Here is a 22,207-nt window from a genome sequence, read left to right as displayed (position 1 = left end):
CAGTATCGCTCAAATAGATACCTACATAATATCTGTGTGCGTTTGTCTATATTCTAAGCCAAGACTAAAATCATTATGACTGCATGTTACAAACCACTTAGTAGTTAGATATTTATTATAGGCAATCTATGTTCATCTCCAAAATACAAGTTTTAAAATATGCGAAGTAGCTTTAGGTGTCAAATGTCAGTATCCGTGAAAAGGTAACAGACAGGTTTTCGCATTTATATAATACAACAAAATACGAACATGCCACTATAAAAGCTGGAAGGTAATTCCCTTAGCATGCTAGCAGTCATGGTCGATGTTTATATGCACAGAAAAATACAATCAGCCTCATAGCATGATACGCGTGGGAGATACGAAGTTTTAAAGAATTTGCTTAAAACTATTAGGTGTCTACCCCATACACAACTCTTTGGTACAATGAACTTGTGAACTCATAAATTTTATTAAAGCTTTGACCTACATTACTTTCCTAGCCTGACCAGCCAATCCAAAGATGCCTAGGTATTGAACGTCCAATGAAAAATCTTTCAAATAATACGTCCAACGTACATAACTAAAGTGTAATAGCAAAGCCATGATTCCAATGAAGTACAAAGCGATATAATTACATGATATACCTAATCTTTCTTTTTCGCTGTTTTTAACCCCCGACCCAAAAAGAAAGGTGTTGTAAGTTTGACGTGTGTATCTGTGTATCTGTGTATCTGTCTGTGGCATCGTAGCTCCTAAACTAATGTACCGATTTTAATTTAGTTTTTTTTTGTTTGAAAGGTGGCTTGATCGAGAGTGTTCTTAGCTATAATCCAAGAAAATCGGTTTAGCCGTTTGAAAGTTATCAGCTCTTTTCTAGTTACTGTAACCATCACTTGTCGGGGGTGTTATAAATTTTTAATTTACACTTGTATTGTTATGTCTTCTACTAAGTATACCTAGGTATATTTGTTCCGTCGCCGCAAGTGTACATTGGATCAACCACACAATGTTATCTTACGACTACAATTCATTATGGAAATGATTATTATTTATTTGTCTTACGATAAAATTATTGTGATAATTTTGTTTGTAATTTCCTACTATAGATGCAATAAGAGATCATCATCATCATCATCACAAACCGAGTGACGTCCACTGCTGCATGGGTGTAAGGATTCCCACATACAAATGTATTGCGCCGCTTGAATCCAGCGGCGCGCTGGTACTTGTTTGATGTCGTCTGTCCACCTAGCGAGGGGTCTTACAATACAGCGCTGTTCAGTGCGAGGTTGTCATTTTATCACCTTTTGAACCCAACGTCTACCGAAATACTGGGAAATACTGAGTTTCCGGTATAAAATGTAGCATATAATATGTCTTAGTTCAGGGTATAAGCTATCCCCATTCTTCAGTCATAATGGTATAGTCATTGTAACGTGAAGGAGTAGGATTACATCTATGTAGCTATGTATATAATGATTTAACAGTTTTTAACATTGTTCCAATATATCTAACAGTTTCTGAATAAAATAGCTGTGACACATTGACAAACAGACAGACGGACTGGACGAAACTACACGTTTCTTGTTATATCTATACTAATATTATAAAGAGGAAACCTTTGTATTTTTGTATTTTTGTAATTTTGGATGTTTGTATTGAATAGGCTCAAAACTACTGGACCGATTTCAAAATTTCTTTTACCATTACTAAGAGAGATTCTTCCGAATCCGTATAGGCTATATTTTATCCCGGAAAATAGATAGGATTTTTCGTGGTAGTGAAAATTGTGGAGTAAGGCGTCGAAAAAACTGCCGTACGTTAACGATTCTCGCGAACGCTGCCTAAATGGTTAGAGATGTATGGTTGACTTCTATAGAAAAGTTGTAGAACTCAATAATGCCTACAAAAAAGTCCGCGATAGTATAAACCAAACATTTATATTTTAGCCATTATAACCACTTTTCCATAGAACAACCGTGCGAAGCCGGGGCGAGTCGCTAGTAACGTATAAAATAAACAATGTTATCAAACTTAGTAGGTATGGACTAATATGAAAGTGATAGCATCCTTCCCCAGATAATGGATATTGAACCCCGATACAATATTTTGGTCACGAACCCTTCCTTCGCCGGAGATAACAATTTTGTCCATAAATAATATTGCGAGAGAAAATTTAATATTGTTCAAATTAGTTCTGACAACGTGAAGCGTTATCTAGGGATACATAAAGGTATTGTTGTAAAAATAAAACTACTATAAGTAAAGACTAAAGTAGTGTCGAGAACACGTACAAAATTTTAAAGTTGTGTTTGACTTTGAAAGCTACGAGAAAATGTAAAAAATGAAATGTAAAAACTTTTGAAGCCAATATTAAAAAAAAAAAAATTGAATGAATAAACAAAACAGATTCATACAAGATTATCCTTATATACAGGGTGTAACCAGAAAACTAGCAAAAACGAAGAAAGGTGATAGTACCTACTGATGATTACTGATAAGATATCATAAAAACTACGAAACTTTACTTTACTTGTACTATATTAAGACCTATCACTTGCCAGGTTTCATAATTCTAGGTCAACGGGAAGTACCCTGTAGGTTTTCTTGACAGACACCACAACAGACAGGCAGACGTATAGACAGACAACAAAATGATCCTATAAGAATTCTTTTTTTCTTTTCGAGGTACCGAACCCTAATTAAAATGTGGTTCTATGATTATCTAGACGTTCAAGTAAGATTCTTCTAGAAATAATAGGGGCCCAGTAAGCTAGAGAAGATTAGCAGCATGTCTTAAAAAAAACTTAAGTCTAGATTTATATAAGTGCAGTTGAAACTAACGTAATGAACACAATACACTGAAGAGACTCATAAAATGTGCGGCACATGTTATATTTGACAACAAATGATAAAAAAAAATCCGCTCGTACGATAGTACGGAACCTTTCGGTACGAGTACGACTCGCTCCTGCCTGGTTAATTAAGTTAATCTTTAATATTTCACAAGGAAGTTTAATTTATAGGTAAAAATTCATTTTTTATTTTCCGAAATCCCGGGCAGCTGATTCAACATAAATATTAACTTCAATCAATGAATTATCTCAAACAACGTATATTTGCAATCCATCAAAAATCTACAAACAGTTGGGGAACATGGAAATAAATTGATTCATCAAAGAAGAAGGAATTAGAGTAATAAGGGTTCCGTACCTCAAAAGGAAAAAGAAACCCTTATAGGATCACTTCATTGTCTGTCTGTCTGTCTGTCTGCCCGTCTCTCAATAAAATCTAGGGTACTTTCCGTTGACCTAAAATCATGAAATTTGGCATGTAGGTAGTAGGTCTTATAGCACAAGTAAAGGAAGAAATCCGAAAACCGTCAATTTGTTGCTACATCACAAAAAAATATGTTTATGAACAAATAAATAGTACTCATTTCAATTTTCAAAGTAAAATAACTATACTAAGTGGGGTATTTCGTGAAAGGGCTTTACCTTACATTGTAAAACAGATTTTTATTTATTTTTATGCATAATAGTTTTTGATTTATCGTGCAAAATGACGAAAAAATACCTGAGTACGGAACCCTTAGTGCGCGAGTCTAACTCGCACTTGGCCGGTTTTTTGCTTCCTGTCCATGATTCTTGTGATGATTGAAGATGTTATTCAAGGACAAGGACAAACGCACCAAGGAACTTTTTACCAATCAATCTCAGCTGAGCTCAGAATGAACTCAGTGACAGGTAAAGGAGGAAAATTTTAATCTCCTCTAATTACGGGCTGAGTGAAGCTTGAGTTAATTAGCTAAGTTGCTGACTACAGTATAATTAATGGGTTAATTGTCTAAGTAGCCTTCTCTTGTGACAAGATGAACAGAAGTCAGTCTTATTAATTTATTTCTGTTAATAATACCAGAGGCAATATAAGGTCGATTACCCAGAGCGGGCACGTTCACAGCACTCACACAAAGGCAATTTTATTATTATACAAGTGTAAATTAAAAATATTATAACACCCCTGACAAGTGAAGGTTACAGTAACTAGAAAAGAGCTGATAACTTTCAAACGGCTGAACCGATTTTCTTGGATTATAGCTAAAAACACTCTCGATCAAGCCACCTTTCAAACAAAAAAAGGTAAATTAAAATCGGTTCATTAGTTAAGGAGCTACGATGCCACAGACAGATACACAGATACACATGTCAAACTTATAATACCCTTCTTTTTGAGTCGGGGGTTAAAAACCAGGAAGTAGAACATTCTAAGATTTGATTGTTGCGAGAAATGTGGCTTGTGTGCGAGTTGCGATGTTTCATTTTAATTGACAGACAATGAATGCTTGTGTTCAATACTGGCACGAGTACGGTCAGCAACAGAGCATAGGTTTGCACCCGCCAGTACATGCGACTATGGGCGGGTTCAAATCTAGCTTGGTTGCTGACTGTACCTACTGTATACTGTAGTGGAGGAAATAGAGGAGAAACTGAATAATGGACACATACCAACAATAATTACTTACAGAATCCAACCGCTGAATCTGGAAACTGGAGATTTTGCATGCAGGTTCTCTCTATAAAGTATAACATCCTTTAAGAAAGGATTTTCACACTCGAAGGACACCGCTATTTTTAACCCCTGACCCAAAAAGAGGGGTATTATAAGTTTGACGTGTGTATCTGTGTATCTGTCTGTGGCATCGTAGCTCCTAATTTAATGACCCGTTTTTTTACTTGGTTTTTTTTTAGTTGAAAGGTGGTTAATGGAGACTGTTCTTAGCTATAATCCAAGAAAATCGGTTCAGCCGTTTGAAAGTTATCAGCTCTTTTCTAGTTAACTTTACTTGTCGGGGGTGTTATAAATTTTAAATTTACACTTGTGTTTGGGATGTACTCAATGGGCATCTATCTAGAAACTAGAGTTTTTGCATGCAGCTTTTCTCTAAGTATGACGTAGAACATCCTCTAAGATTTTCAGAAATTGTATTCAAATGACGCCAAGGGAGACAGCTAGTTAAATTTCTCAAGTAGCAACATTTCCAGAGCGAATGAACTGAAACGTGTACATTGTAAACAGATTAAAAACAGGGAAGTAGAACATTCCCAGATTTGATTGTTGAGAGCAATGCGGCTTATTTGCGAGCTGCAATACGTCTCATGTTGACTGACAAACAGTGAATGGAGACCCCGCTTAATGCTCTGAATTGTGTTCGATACCACATATATACCACACTAGCTGATGCCCGGGACTTCGTTCGCGTGGATGTAGGTTTTTAAAAATCCCGTGGAATCTCTTTAATTTTCCGGGATAAAAAGTAGCCTATGTGCTAATCCTGGGTATAAGCCTAATCCGTTCAGTAGTTTTTGCGTGAAGGAGTAACAAACATACACACACACACACACACATACATACACACATACACACAAACTTTCCCCTTTATAATATGTATTGTAGTGTGATAGTGTGATGTGATAATGTAGTACTTAATGGAGGAAATAGGTACTGCATTTTGATTTTTTCAGGGTTCTGTATTAAACAAGGAACCCTTGTAGTTTCGTCGACTCCGTCTGTCCGACTATCAGTGTGTCACATCCATTTTAAAAGCCGTAAAGTTTAGCACAGTTTAAGTAGCGTGAAGGTATTAATAAAATATACATGTATATTAAACGGTCAAATTATAAAAGTAATATACGTATCTATTTGAAACTTACAACAAGTCCTTTTATTTGATGTCTCACGGTGCAGTCTGCAGTTTTTTTTTTTCAATTATCCAATTTGCCCCCAAGAGTGACATTGAAGGTTCAAAATTACTTTACTTGCATTACAGCTCTATATTTGGGTCACAGAAATCCATATTTCATTAAATGCGTACCTTTCAATTTGATTAGTTCAGTAGATTTAGACCAAATTGGCTGTGACAGACTGACAGACAGGCAGACAGACCTATAAATTTTCTGTTTTTTGTTACGTGTGGAACCCTAAAAAGTATTCAAAAACAACCCCATCCAGTCTAATATATCAAGTACATACGATATAGGCAACATCACAGAATTACACGAAATCAAAACAAAATGGTACGTTAAACCCCAACTGGGAGTATTTAAATATTTACACCCCATTTTACGTCAAAAGTTTTTAATACGTGCCAGAGTTCACTTTCAAAGTTAATTCATTACAACCCCAACAGATGGTACAACCGGGAAAACGACATGTTTTATGTAAGGTCGTTTAGGGCTCACACACATGCGTCGAATTTGGACGTAGCTTACGGACCGATAGGGGTGTAGCCTCAATCTTAGCAACCGCAACCGAGGGAGAGGGCTGGTTATCCTTAACATAGATCTAACAATCTATCTAGATAACCAGCTCTTGATTTTGCCACATTTTTTTAAATTATAGGTATACTAGCTAATGCCCGCGACTTCGTTCGTGTGGATATAGGTTTTTAAAAATCCCGTGGGAACTCTTTGATCTTCCGGGATAAAAAGTAGCCTATGTGCTAATCCAGGATATTATCTATCTCCAATGAAAATTTCAGCCAAACTCGTCTAGTAGTTTTTGCGTGAAGGAGTAACAAACATGCACACACACACACATACCTACACACAAACTTTCGCCTTTATAATATTAGTGTGATTAGTGTAATACTTACGCCAATAAGCACACAAAAAAGCCCCCGTTTACCTTACCTGTTCTCATTCAGAGCACTCCCCTTAGCCCTGCCAACAGCATTGGGAGCATTTCGAGTAAGGTCCAACATAAGATCATCTAGGAGCGAAAACCTTAATTAATGTGAAATAGACTATGGATCGCGTCCGTAAGCCCTGACAGGTGTGTACAGTGATTTGAAACGCGGCTGTCCGCCGCGGCTTACGGATGCGTCCCATAGTAACTGTGTATACTGCGGAGACAAACTGTTTGTCTTCGTCTTTAATCTTCAAAATGGGTTTCGTTTCACCACTGATATACTTAAATAAATAGATAAATTTTTATTTGAAGAGCACTTTAGGTATCACAAAATACAAACTAAATGATGCCCGCGATATCGTTTGCGTAGGTTTAGGTTTTGGAAACATCTCGTGAGAATTCTTTGATTTTTAGGGTTCCGTACCTCAAAAGGAAAAACGGAACCCTTATAGGATCACTTTGTTGTCTGTCTGTCTGTCTGTCTGTTTGTCCGTCCGTCGTGTCTGTCAAGAAACGTATAGAGTACTTCCCGTTGACCTAGAATCATGAACTTTGGTAGGTAGGTAGGTAGGTCTTACAGCACAAGTACAGGAACAAATCTGAAAACCGCGAATTTGTGGTTACATCATTCAAAAAAAAATTAAATGTGTTTCACTTTTCAAAATAAGATAACAATACGAAGTGGGGTATCATATGAAAATGCTTTACTTGTACATCCTAAAACAGATTTTTATTTATTTTTATGTATAATAGTTTTTGATTAATCGTACAAAATGTTGGAAAAAATACCCGAACTCGGAACCCTCAGTGCGCGAGTCTGACTCGCACTTGGCTGGTTTTTTAAAATAAAAAGTAGCTTATATCCGTTGCTGTCTGTGTCAAAAAAATCTAAATCCACACGCATGAAGTCGCGGGCATCATCTAGTAAGCAATATATTTTAAAACTAAACCATTCAAGCTTTGACCCGTAGGTACCTAGTTATTGTGCGAACGAATTGTATGCGCCATCCGGCTAGTTCTCTCTGATCCGGCGTCCATCATTTAAGTCAACCCTCTCGGAGTCTATTGTAATAAACCTTCCGCTTCGGTCGTTAGAACCATTTGTAAATGCTTTATCGTAGTAAAAGTCAACTAACCATGAAGATTACTAGTTCCGTAGGTTTATCATGGGTTTGTCTGTTAATTGATGGAAAATTAATGGTAAATGATGTAGGTAAGTCGTATATCATCTGGCAGCATCAACTAGGTATTTTTATTTAACTCTAGTGTATTTTAAATGAACCGAAAGCAAGCGAGAGTCATTATAAAGCAATAAAGCTTTTATATTGAATGCTAAGCTTAACATTTTACTGGAGAAGTGTATCTTTTCAAAACACAATAGAATTGGATCGGAAAAGTTCTATATTTTTACTATCTCAACCAAGTCAGTTCTTTGTACTGCCATAGTTATTATAACATACGCTAGACGGATGAAAGGCTGCCTTCGTTTATAGGTATATTTCGAAAATAAACGTAATAATATTCCTAAAAATAATAGTACGAAATCTATACTAATAAATAAAATTGAAGAGTCTGTCTGTAATTTCGAAATAACTAGGTACCACAAATTAAACTCATATTATGGTTATTTGAACTGTACCATAAGTGAATCACACGTTTTTAACATTTTTGTCTGTCTGTCTGCCTGTTTGAACAGGCTAATCTTCGAAACGGCTGAACTTAGTTTGACGAAATTTTCACTGACTAGTAGAGAATTGAATAGTGAAATGGAGGAGTTGTGTTTTTCTATCTATGTACACTGATATCTCCGAGATTTCTGAACCGATTAGCGTATTTTTTTTATCGATAAAGGAGCTTTGAGACATTGTTCCATAAAAAATTTGGATTCCAACTCATCAATCCTAATGCTGCAGAGGATTTGACCAATCCACGCGAGCGAAGCTGCGGGCATCATCTAGTAGTAGTAGTAGTAGGGTAGTAGTAAATAAGACCCTAAAATTGTGTAACATCCCAATATAATAAATGCCCGTATAATCCGCCCATCTGCATATCACAGACGTTTTTATAGAAGCTAATATACTGGACTAATATCAACTGAGTTAATCAAATTAATACATATATATTCTAATACTTTTACACGTCCATATGAATATTTTAATACAGTGAGTTCTATTTTCTAATCTAATCTATTTTGATTATTTTCACCAACTTTAAAATAAAGCTTTGCTGATTTATTCGATAAACAGTCATTTTAAAGGTGTTCACACCTACTTATAGTTTCGTTGAGAATTGCTCTCACGCGCAGTTGAATTCAATAAATAACTCGTAAGTTACTCATAGCACGTGCTTGACCATATCGAGTCCCAAACAATGTAATGTTGATTGGATTGGAGAATATGGTGATTGTTATGTAATTGGCTGGGCTAATTATTATTATTGTCCTGCTACGTATGCAAATGCATCTTAAATTAATACCTATATCTATTATACCTATAAGGTTGCCTGGTAGAGATTGCTCCAAGCAATAAGGCCGCCTTTGCACACAATTGTTTTTTTCTGTTTTCTTCTTACTGTGTTGTTATCCTTATATGTGTTTTTGTGTGCAATAAAGAGTTTCTATCTATCTATCTATATCCTGTGTAACTTGTAGACCTATATTGGCCAAACATGCTCGACGAATACAATTGGCGAACGTGTTTGCCTCTTCTATATAGGTCATAGAAATAGAAAAGTTTTCTATTCAAATAATCGTCAAGTGAATTTACCACTGTTAGAGTGGTTACGAACTCATCCGATCAGAGTCCGCGAAAATACGGATATGAAACACTCGGACCGAACTCGGATATTGCGTACGCACTAATCCGATCTCTGATCTAAATCCAAGCTATTCAGTCTACATCTTTGACATATTTACGTCATTAGTCCGATTTGGATTCGAGGCACATCCGAAATATTCTCACGGATGACGGAGAGAACTCGGATGACGGAAGTCGAAGCTAGTGCGTACCATACAACAAAGCCAGCAACCATACAAATAGTTCTATGACTACTTTGGAACGTATTTTCACGGATTCGGATCAGATGCAGTGCGTAATCGCCCTAACAGTAACGTAGAATCAACCAATGTCAATGTCAAAATATGAGCTCGATGGCTACCATTCAATGTCAGATACTGAGCTAACGAGTTTCAAATCCGTATATCATCACATGGCACATGCACTGTTTAAAGACTTCAAGAACTGAGGAATTTTGGACGAGAAGACGTATTAAAGCGTCAAACGAATGCATTATTGACTTGTCAGTACCAACGACCAGTGTAAGAAAATCAACATAAACTTAAACCTCATTTGATGTAACGTTTGTGGAGATATGAACATCCAACTTGAAATCATCTTTTTGATGCATCACTTTTTATCGATAGTGTAAATGAACTGTCAATATATTTTTCTATCCACACCGATTTTTTATTGATTGTCTCAATGAACCATGCTACGAAAACCACAATATTTTGACATTGATGTAGCCCGTTTATAATCGAGCCCCAGTCTTACCGATCGCCGATACAGTGAAATTAAAACGCAATCATAATTTATAAAAAGTGTACTAGTAAAAATACAATTGGCTGCATATAAATCGCTATTCGTAAAGAACAGTGTAATGTGGTGGTCTGACTGACGTCAGCGGTCATCAATCCTTTTAACTGAGTGCGTGAAGGTCGGGGGTCGCCTCCGGGACAATTTGAATACATCGTATTGCGGTCACAGTCCTGAGAAGAGGTGATAAGGTTATTAATACACAACTGTTAACTAGTTTATTAATAATAATTATTATCATTTGCCATAGGCAAAAGGTTAAGAGTAGGTACAATAGGTAGGCACATTGGATTTCTTTCTAATATATCTAATATCAAAAATATCGACCAAATATTTAAACATAATATAACGTATTTAGGAGCATATCTTGGTAAAAGCTTTAATTCGCACGAGCGTTAAAAAAGCGTTGCGGTAAAACCCGGCGTTGCGCTGAAAATACAAAGTGTGAATTAAAAAAGACGTGTGAACAAATACTTGGGAATGCATTTATTCTATTTGAACGTTTTTTTAACGGACGTTAAAAAACCTCTCGTGCGAATGAGGCCTAAGGTGAATGTTTCTGATATTCCTTCTATGCATAAAATGGTTCTATATTTAAAATGCTCTTTAGTTTATTATAGATACATTTTAGTAACAAACCCTAAGAATAATTTTTAGGCAGCCTAGCTACAAGTAAAGGTAAGTAGGAAATCTTAATTTTTAATAAGCTAAATTCATACTGCAAAATGATTTAAAGTATTCATGGCAAACAAACTTCAAATAGGTTTAAACTGAGAACCCGAAACGTGGAAATTGCACAAACTTTAACAAATTCACAAAATTATATGGATACCGAAAGATGAATAAGGCCATAAGTAAGCGTGGGACTTCAACGCTCTAAAATAACCATACTTTTGCAACTCACTTAAAGTTTCGCACTAAAATTACACAGTCTGAAAGTGTTAACAATATCACAAATTGTGATGAATTTGCGCGTCCGTTCACTTTATATTCCTTCCCCCTTTGTGTTTTCGGACTTCGAATAGACTAGACTGAAGTTTATAAATTGACTTTGCATACATTTCTTTCAGCAATTTCAATGGACTATTTTTATGTTTTAAAATCTATGGTATTCTAAGCAATCTACCTTTAAAGTTTTCTTTTTATAATCTTCGCAGGCGTTTTGCATGTCTTATCTTACCTAGGTTTTTTTCCGCCTGTGAGTTACAAAAACCCGATACATTACACCAAAATATTACAAGTCAGTCTCTAGCTTATTTTATGCAGACAAGGCGCCACACGCAACACTGTCTAGTTGACTCTGAATTTCGACATATTTAGGGTGGTGCAACTGCACTCTTTTACCATGTTACAGAACCAAAGCGAAAGATCAACTTACATTTTTAATATCTCGGTTAGTGCTTGATGGGGAATTTCGTGCCCAATCATAATAATATTTTATTGATATGTTATTTAGTACTTTCAAATTACCTGGTACACAGCTCCCTCGGAAACAATAACTGAAAATTTTTGCAACGTAACCGCCTGTTCTGGGGTGCAACGAGCGTTTTGGAATATGGATTCTAGAGTGCAGCGTCTAAAATTAGCTCGAGAACTGTAAATATACAAACATATATTGTGTTTACCTACAATAATAAATCTCTGAGCTCCCAATATCAAAATAAAACCGGCCAAGTGCGAGTCAGACTCGCGCACTGATGGTTCCGTACTCGGATATATTTCCAACATTTTGCACGATAAATCAAAAACTATTACCATAAATGTAAACAAAAATCTGTTTTAGTATGTACAGGCAAAGCCCTTTCATATGATACCCCACTAGGTATAGTTATCTTTCTTTGAAATTGAAATATGTTTAATTTTTTTTCTAAATGATGTATCCACAAATTCGCGGTTTTCAGATTTATTCCTGTATTTGCGCTATAAGACCTAGGTACTTACTGGCCAATTTTCAAGATTCTAGGTCAACGGGAAGTACCCAATAGGTTTCTTGACAGACACGAGGGATGAACGGACAGACAGACAGACAACGAAGTGATCCTATAAGGGTTCCGTTTTTCCTTTTGTGGTACGAAACCCTAATAATAAAAATAATCGACTTTGCATTCAGCTGTCAGCACCAGGCAGGAATCGATCTGAACGGACCCTTAGTCGAATTTTGTGCGGAACGATCTGAGAACCCTCCGAGTTACTATTCCAAGAGAACTCCTACCATTACGTATTTAATGGAAAGAGATCAGACCCTCAGCAAGGAGGAATACGACTACAAAGAAAAATACAAAGATGTCCCGAATTCAACACATGCAAAATATTTACACCTTGTAATCAAACTTTAGAGTTGCAACGTGCGAAGATGACAAATATTCGTGTTTTTCCGCTGTTTTTGAATTCCTACTGGAAGCTATTGGCTTCTGCCCAAAAGCCTCAAAACCTCATGTTTTATTCAAGGCATCTAACGGTTTTTGCTACAGAGAATTTGTACTTTGTCAATACGAACAGCTGTATTTGGTATCGAGTGCTTCAAACCATGTAAACCAGGTACCAACATGTTATGAAAAACGTTTTGGCACCGTAGTTCAGAACATGCAGTAAAAACATGAAAATATTTGTCAACGTGACTATGTAGCTTGATGCATACACATTGCTTATTGTGATCTACCTAAAGCTACAATTTTTTGGAAAAGCGGTCCAGACATATTATGACTGTTACAAGTGTAAATTAAAAAAAATTAACACCCCCGACAAGTGAAGGTTACAGTAACTAGAAAAGAGCTGATAACTTTCAAACGGCTGAACCGATTTTCTTGGATTGTAGCTAAGAACACTCTCGATCAAGCCACCTTTCAAACAAAAAAACTAAAGTAAAATCGATTCATTAGTTTAGGAGCTACGATGTCACAGACAGATACACAAATACACTTATCAAACTTATAACACCCCTTTTTTCGGGTCGGGGGTTAATATAATGTTATTTTACGAGGGAAACGGTGAAATAATACTTTACTTACCAGCATAAATGAAAATGGACTTCATAATGCGTCCATTCATGTGTGCTGTTTTTTTGCTCCTCTAATGCATCCTTAAAAATACTATAACAAGCTTCCCAAGAATCTGTTGCACTTTCTATACAATCTGGTAAATCTTCATAGCCTGGAAAATGTACTTCAATATAATAAGCAATGATTGCTTTTTTTTTTTACTATAACTTAATTAAAAAACTTAAAACTATTCATCACGAAAGTTGCAAGAACATTGTCTCAAGAGGGGACATAATTATTGTTTGCTCGGTTCTATCTTTGGATCTATCTTTACAATCTCTATACAGTTTCTAATTTTCTATACCTCTAGATAATCTTATGAAAGAGTATCTTCACCACTGAATTTCAATTAAGCTTCTATAGCATTTTTTTACAAAAGTGTCAATAAAAGTTTTGAGAGCTGCCCAGTTGGGGTTATCTTTATTTAAAGTTTTAATGAGTAAATAAACTAAATACTTGCACCAATGCAGTTTCACTAACATAAAGACGACGAAAGTACCAAAACGACTTATTCACAGACAAAATAGAAGGTGACTTTGGCTGCAATGCAATAGATAAAGTTCTATTCAAACTTGCATCACGTCTTTACTGCACGGATGGAAAACTAAAAGCTGTGTAGCTACTGTTAACATGACACTACCAAGTAAGAGGAAATTTCAATTATATTTGACTCACGTCTATAGGTAACAAATCCTTAAATTTTACAGTCTAATATCCACCTTAAGACTAATCACAGAGAATCGCAAATCCCTTGTCTGAGCTTTCGTTTGATCAAAATTTCGGACAAGTAAATACCTATATCATGATCTTTAGAGCATAAATTTAAGTTCGCGATTATGGAATAGTTTAGTTTAACGATACGGAAAACACGATATCCACACGCGCCAGCGAAATCCATGAAAGAGGAAATGCTCTTCTAAATTATTACATTCAAGATTACTGATTTGTAAGGACGTTTTTAGACTTGAATATTTTAACTAGTCCATTTTTCCCGCAAGAAACGTACGACTTACGTAATAAAAACCATTCATCGTCACATATATTGTTGACAACGTGTATGTGCCCCTTTATGCTTTCTTCATTGAAATGGCTCTCAGTAACGTCCTTACAATCGGTATTCCAGTCAATTGCGCAGTTCGTTAGCTCCCTAATTGCTCTGAAAATAAATTGGATCATTATGGACCCATATTTTTGCATCAGAAGTTGGAACATAATGTCTGTGGTAATGTTATTTTGTGTAATCAAAAATATAAAATCTCTATTTTTTTGTCAACACTAACGGCTGCACGTGGCTTCGCTTAGCGAAAATATAGATACTCTTTAATAATTGCCTATCCTAATGAATAGTCCTGTAGGAAGTCTTTAATTTTCCGAAATGAAAAATAGCCTAGGTTACTTTCCAGATCTTTAACTATATTCATTTAAAAATCCAGGTTGACCCGTTGGTTCGTTGCAGCGTCATTGAAGGACAAAACAAGAAACAAACATGTTTATATTATGTCGCATCGGCGAAATTCGTTTGCGCAGAAAAGCGCAACCTAACGCGACTCAAAATGTACAATGTACATTGATGAAATATATACCTTATTGCTTGACGTTAAGATTTTAAGTACAAGAACAACAGAGACTCGTGTTAACTTGCATTATAATTCGCGCGTATAAAACATGGCGCGTAGGCAACAACCAATAGCGGACAGACGCACGCTATAATTGGCTGAGATATTTTCGCGCCATTCAAAAATAAGATTTCTGCGCAGGTACATCGGTGTAACATAGTATAAAAGTGGCAGAAATATAGTGATGAATACGAACTTGCACCAGAAATCAATTTTCGTCGTTGGGGGTGGTGACATCCGACTCGAGTTATAAACTAAAGCAGCATCAATAGTGCAGTTTACAGCGTAGCTTGAAAAGTCATCGCAATTTATATTCTTGGCGGATATATTGTCGAGGTTCCTGGAGTATAACGTGACTGGCTCGAACTCTGGATAATCCAATCTTTTTGTTCTAACAGATGTGCCATCTTCGTAATTCAAATCTGAAATCACAAAATATTAGATATGCAAGTAGCTTCATTCACGTGGATTTTTTTTCAATCCTAATGAAACACTTTGATTTTCAAATGCATTTATGCAGGTTTACAAATGTATTTAACTTGTTACTCTTAATAGGTAAGATAGGTAGATAAGTAATAGACATAGTTGGCAAACAAAATAATAATTTAGAACCTGAACCAAATACCATAAAATAACCGTTAAAATCTTAGACCAATTATTTATTATATCAATAACTAGAGGATGCCCGCGACTTCATCCGCGTGGATTTTGGTTTTTTAAGATCCCGTGGGAACTGTTTGATTTTCCGGGATAAAAAGTTGCATAAGACAATTACAGGGACGCAAGCTATCTCGGTACCCATACAAATCGGTTAAGCGGATGTGTTTTTGGAAATCCCGTGGGAACTCTTTGATTTTCCGGGATAAAAAGTAGCCTATGTCCGTCCCCGGGATATAAGCTAACCCTGTACCAAATTTCGTAAGAATCGGTTAAACGGTTGGGCCGTGAAAAGGTAGCAGACAGACAGACAGACAGACACACTTTCGCATTCATAATATTAAAGTATGGATAATTAATTGCCACGAGGCTGAGTCTCTTTAGTTTCATAAATATAATTTTATCTTATACTCACAAGATGCATACAAAGTATGCATAATAATTGATAAGATAAAAGAGAGAAATGTTTGCATAGTGAAATTCTCTTTATACTATACATTTCTCTTCACTATATCGCTAAATAATTATTATAAATTATTATTAAAGTTAAAAACACAAATGAACCACCACGACTGACATGTTTTGGCAATATACCAGCTATGCCAGAATTGCCAGATATCTATGCTTGTAATTTGACAAAATCATAAAGATAAAATCTTAATAAAATTAAAAAAAAAAAAAACTTTACTAATCATATTAAAAAGAGTTTGCATGTACTAATACCCGGGACTACAATGATCTGATAAAAATCAGTGAAACATGGATCTGATTCTGAAAATTCTTTCACCGATTCATAGATTTCCAAAGCAAACATTTTATTCCTTGTTTGAAACTTGTTCAACAAACTTTATTTGCCAAAGGCCAAAACTGACGTATCTATTAAGCAAACCCCAGAAAAAAATAAATTGAATAACATCAACGCTTATCTATTCAGAATCTTTCCCTTTTATCCACGCATCTGATTTATTTATTTATTCATAGGTTTCTCTACAACGAATCAATTGACACCTCATGCATCAAAATCGGCCCAGTACTTAGGCACCACGGTGGAACACACAAAATTTCGATACAAACACACACATACATACATACATACATACATACATACATACATATATACATACATGCATACAAAATCATAAACCTTCCTTTTGGCTTTGCCGCAGTCAGGTACCTAATAACCGAACAGAACTGTGTATTTCTTACAAGGTGAAGAAGTTATAGGTACAATTTGAATGGATGAGCAGAGGAAAAATACTGTTATATGTATTTTCATAAATCCTTCAATCGTACCTAATTCATTTACCCTATTTACCCCAAACACATTCCCACAATCGTGTCAGCAAAGCTGATCCAGTCAAAGCGGATTTCGTAAATTTACGTCTAGCGAACTGACAGAATTGATTTGATGGCAGGAATATTTCACACGGCCTGCTACGGAATTGCCGATTGATGTTTGCCATCGCCCCCACACTTTGCTGTGTTCTGAATTTTTATCTTATCTGAAGGGAAAGTTTTCTTAGTAGGTACAGGTACAGGGGCCGTGCACGAGTGCACCAGAATGTCGACCAGCAGGGAGAAGTGGCGAATGCTCGTGAGGCGTGTAACATCTGCCCCCCAAAACGTCACTTCATGATGACCAAGACCGCTCTGCCAAGAGTGTTGCGACAAAGAAGAAGACAGGTACAGGAGAACGCATCGCATAGGTGTACGCTACATATTCAAAACATAGCTAAGATAGCTTAGTATTACATGACGCAGTCCATTGTACACGTTACGCAATCTGACACATTTTTTCAAAAGTAGTTTTTTGTCTCTTTCGTACTTTGCGTGTACTGAACTGTACACGCACACTAATATTATAAAGGCGAAAGTTTGTGTGTAAGTGTGTGTGTGTATGTGTGTATGTATGTATGTTTATTACTCCTTCGCGCAAAAACTACTGGACGGATTTGGCTGAAATTTGGAATGGAGATAGGTAATATCCAGGATTAGCACATAGGCTACTTTTTATCATAGACACTGGTTTTCAATCGCCAAATATCCACTCTGTGAGTATCGATTTAATATGCCTGGAAGTAACTGTGTACAAGTTAAACTTTTTATAAAAAGTTAATTTAAGCCTTTCTACGACTTTTTCCTTCTACAGAATATAAGCTCTGGACTTGAGAATATGAATTTTTAATTCCATCTCTAGGGATTAATTAGTAACTTTTTACAGTGGAACATGAATTTTTGAGAACAAAGCTTGTGAGATTTTTTTGGAAAGGAAGCTTCCATCGGGACATAATTTTTGTTAAATACTAAAAATAAAAACGAAGTGAGCTTTTTTTCTATTTATTTAGAAGCTTAGTCACTTAGTGACTATGTCGCTTCGTTATTTACACCATGAAATGAATTAAAAGTACCTATACAATTTTTCCCGCTAGTGAAAGTTAGTACCTACTAATAAATAAATCCCATTTTTAATCCCCGACCCAAAAAGAGGGGTGTTATAAGTTTGACGTGTGTATCTGTGTATCTGCCTGTGGCATCGTAGCTCCTAAATTAATGAACCGATTTTAATTTAGTTTTTTTTATTTGAAAGTGGTTTAATCGAGAGTATTCTTAGCTATAATCCAAGAAAATCGGTTTAGCCGTTTGAAAGTTATCAGCTCTTTTCTAGTTACTGTAACCTTCACTTGTCGGGGTGTTATAAATTTTTAATTTTCACTTGTAATGCGTGCGTTCAAGTCAAGAGTGAATACGCATCTTCTAGGCAAGCGCGCTCCATCTTTGGCTGCATTATTATTTGCTAGCAGGTCTGATTGCAGCTAAACGCTACTTAGTCTATAAATAAAAAATAAACTAATAAACCTACTGAATAATCTGACCCCCCGTACACATGAGCCTTAATTTTAATTTAATATAATTAGTATCTTAGAAGTTATTACCGTCGCATCTGCCGGTTATAAATAAACAACTATATACTCGTATAGCCGTAATTGGATTATGGTAATGCTACAGTAATTTTGGAGCTGCTAATTACTTACTATGATCTGATTATTATCCTTCTAACGGGAGATAAAAATACTATCGTTAATGACTTACAACAAGTGTAAATTAAAAATTTATAACACCCCCGACGATCCAAAGTATTTCAGTTTTCCAAAACATCATTTTCAAATAAATAATTATGTATTTAGGCAACGTCCATCTTGACAGCTTGACATTTGTCTATTGACATAATATTATGAACCTAACGGTTATCTAACCTTCTTTTCTATAAGACAACTAGAAAAGAGCTGATAAGTCTTAAACGGCTGAACCAATTTTTTTAGATTATAGCTAAGAACACTCTCGATCAAGCCACCTTTCAAACAAAAAAAAACTAAATTAAAATCGGTTCATTCGTTTAGGCGCTACGATGCCACAGACAGATACACAGATACACAGATACACAGATACACAGACACACAGATACACAGATACACAGATACACACGTCAAACTTATAACACCCCTCTTTTTGGGTCGGGGGTTAAAAAATATGACTTAGAATGACTTAACTGCAGCGTGGTCAATGGTCCAATCGATACTTAGTGCCTAAGCTATTAGCGCGGGGCAACTTGGAAGTTGCTTGCTTATCTCCAAACCAGTAGTATAATGACTCCAACTTGCGTCCTAAGCGTATATTTACAAGTGTAAATTAAAAATTTATAACACCCCCGACAAGTGAAGGTTACAGTAACTAGAAAAGAGCTGATAACTTTTAAACGGCTGAACGGATTTTCTTGGATTGTAGCTAAGAACACTCTCGATCAAGCCACCTTTCAAACAAAAAAAACTAAATTAAAATCGGTTTAATAGTCTAGGCGCTACGATGCCACAGACAGATATACAGATACACGGATACACAGATACACATATACACAGATACACACGTCAAACTTATAACTCCCCTCTTTTTGGGTCGGGGGTTAAAAAAAGAGGATTGAAATAATTATTTATTACTAGCCGATGCCCGCGACTTCGCCCGCGTGGATTTAGCTTTTTCGAAATCCCGTGGGAACTCTTTGATTTTCCGGGATAAAAAGTAGCCTATGTGCTAATCCAGGATATTATCTATCTTCATTCCAAATTTTGGCCAAATCCGTCCAGTAGTTTTTGCGTGAAGGAGTAACAAACATACACACATGCGCACACACACACACACACACACACACACACACACACACACACACACATACAAACTTTCGCCTTTATAATATTAGTGTGATAGGTTCTATTCAGTGTCACTTATTGTACTTATAGTTCTACGAAGTAGTAAGGACTGAAAAAGTTATAAATTACGTTCCAGCGTCATGCCCACCTCATAAATTACAGCTACAAGTATAGGTTCCAAAAAATATATTTTAATAGGTATTATAATTAATATCCGATCCGCAGGGGAACCAAGGTCACTGACGTAGCCCAAACTATTAGCAAGCTGAACTGGCAGTGGGCAGGCCATGCCTGTCGTAGAGGCGATGGCCGTTGGAGCCGAAAAGTCCTTGAGTGGAGACCGCGTTTAAGCAAGCGTAGTGTGGGACGTCCTCCAGCACGATGGACCGACGATATAAAGCGGCTGGCGGGAAGTGGCTGGATGAGGAAGGCTGAGGACCGGGTGTGGTGGCGCTCTATAGGGAAGGCCTATGTCCAACAGTGGACTTCCACAGGTTGATAATGATAATGATGATGATGATGATGATAATTAATAAAACAAAAACTAAAGAAGTGTCGACAGTGCGTGTAACATTTTTACCCTTTTTACTTTTTAATCTTCACCCGATTCCGCGATTAATCTATATTAATCTATAGGTAGTTATATACATTTCTCACTTCAGCGACGAGATTTTACCTAAAAAGTTATCCTCGAGGCGTGACTCTGGTCTATGAATATTGTAGTGGACAACGTTCCTAACAGAAATCGTGTTCAAGTGTGCGCTTGCAAACTTTTCAGGATTTTTTATACTTTTTTGTTTGTTGAGAATTGTTCTATTGTATTCCACTACACGTAGCTTTGAATTTTCGATGTTCTAAAAAGTAAAAGACAAAATCAATACGAAGTTAATGTATTCGTTTCTAATTTCTAAACTTTTAAGTGAAACTTTTTTCTCGCTTAGTAAGGTATTTTACCCTTAACCAAAAAACCAAGACAAATTCGTTGCTCCTTTACGGTGTGACTGACAAACCAACACGTCAATCTTTGTATTTATAATAATGATATCATTCACATGTAGAATAGGTTAGCTCACCCGTGCAATACAAATCTAGCTTTTCAAGTTGTAATTAATTTCACAAGAAACGTACGTACGTACAGTACATAATTTTGCAACTTGTATAAGCTCCATTTCTAGTACATATCTACTGAAACTCATTAGCCCTGAGAACGATCCTATCTAAATTACAGCTTTGATTGAGATTTTATGTAAATAATGGCGCCGATTCTGTTGTCTTTCTCTAAACTAAATTTAGAGTATCTGCATCTCTTTCTTTTTGATATTGGAAAAAAGAAAAAGAACGGAACATGAATTTTACATTTAAAGACTAAATTTTAGTGCACGCTACAAATTCAAACAATAGGCTCGCGACTGGCAGCTAATGTCACGAGGTTTGACAGCTCTAAATTAAATTTAAAACTGTCAGACTGTGTCTGTCCTTTTCATATTACATTAGAAAGAAGAGGATGCTAATACTCTAAAATTAGTTTCCAACAGAATCAGTACCAATGTATCTATGTACTTAGTTGAACAATGTTGAGCACTATTTACCATTATGTGTGGGCTAAATTAAAATGCCTTGGGGCGAAACAAACTACGCTTCCAAAATTTTAGTCTCCGAAACCTCCGTGAAATTACTATTGTTTTCATGATACCCTTAACACGATTTTTAAGATATTGAAAATCTCACTGTGTGGATAGACAAATTAAGCGAATCGCAGGAAAAAAAACACAGACAAGAGCAAAGAGTGTGGAAATCCCGTTAAAAGACTATAATATAATATATCTTTCACCATATTTAAAAAAAACTGAATCTAGAAACTTGAAATAACTGAACGTGGTCTACTTATGTTATACTTAAAGAACATGCTCGTATTATCATTCAGAAAGGAGTTTAACAATTTGCACCCGAGGAAAGTTAGGCTAGCAAACAAACTCGACAATCTGATATGAATAGATATTACCCGTAGATGTACCTACCTACATAAACTTTAAAGTTTTTTTATTACATCCGCTTATTACTTTGGATGCAGGAATATAAAATTATTTCTAGTAACTATTTAGGGTTTTTTATTTATTAACCCCCGACCCAAAAAGAGGGGTGTTATAAGTTTGACGTGTGTATCTGTGTATCTCTGTATCTGTCTGTGGCATTGTAGCTCCTAAATTAATGAATCGATTTTAATTTAGTTTTTTTTTTGTTTGAAAGGTGGCTTGAACGAAAGTGTTCGTGATCCAAGAAAATCGGTTCAGCCGTTTGAATCGTTTTGTTATAATTTTTAATTTACACTTGTTTACCTGTGAATACAGCCTGAGAAAGTTAGACTCTTAAAAGCTTTGGTATCAAAAACATCTTTATGAGCTTCCATATTCTGTATTACAGTTTGAAACTTT

General features: G+C 35.9%; 1 protein-coding gene across 1 annotated transcript; it reads right to left on the bottom strand.

The window, feature by feature from the left end:
• Positions 1-10,253: 10,253 nt before the first annotated feature.
• LOC123865707 lies at positions 10,254-16,152 on the bottom strand. Its single transcript, XM_045906917.1, has 6 exons — positions 15,989-16,152; positions 15,113-15,338; positions 14,314-14,456; positions 13,271-13,412; positions 11,733-11,856; positions 10,254-10,435 (listed from the first exon to the last, which is right to left on the bottom strand). The coding sequence occupies exons 1-6, from the start codon at positions 16,044-16,046 to the stop codon at positions 10,259-10,261; spliced, it is 870 nt and encodes a 289-aa protein (XP_045762873.1). The 5' UTR covers positions 16,047-16,152; the 3' UTR covers positions 10,254-10,258.
• Positions 16,153-22,207: the final 6,055 nt, after the last annotated feature.

The sequence above is a fragment of the Maniola jurtina genome, chromosome 5, assembly GCF_905333055.1.
Source record: "Maniola jurtina chromosome 5, ilManJurt1.1, whole genome shotgun sequence".
Lineage (NCBI taxonomy): Eukaryota > Metazoa > Arthropoda > Insecta > Lepidoptera > Nymphalidae > Maniola > Maniola jurtina.
The sequence above is the reverse complement of the archived record's forward strand: the minus strand, read 5'-3'. Positions and strand labels throughout refer to the sequence as shown.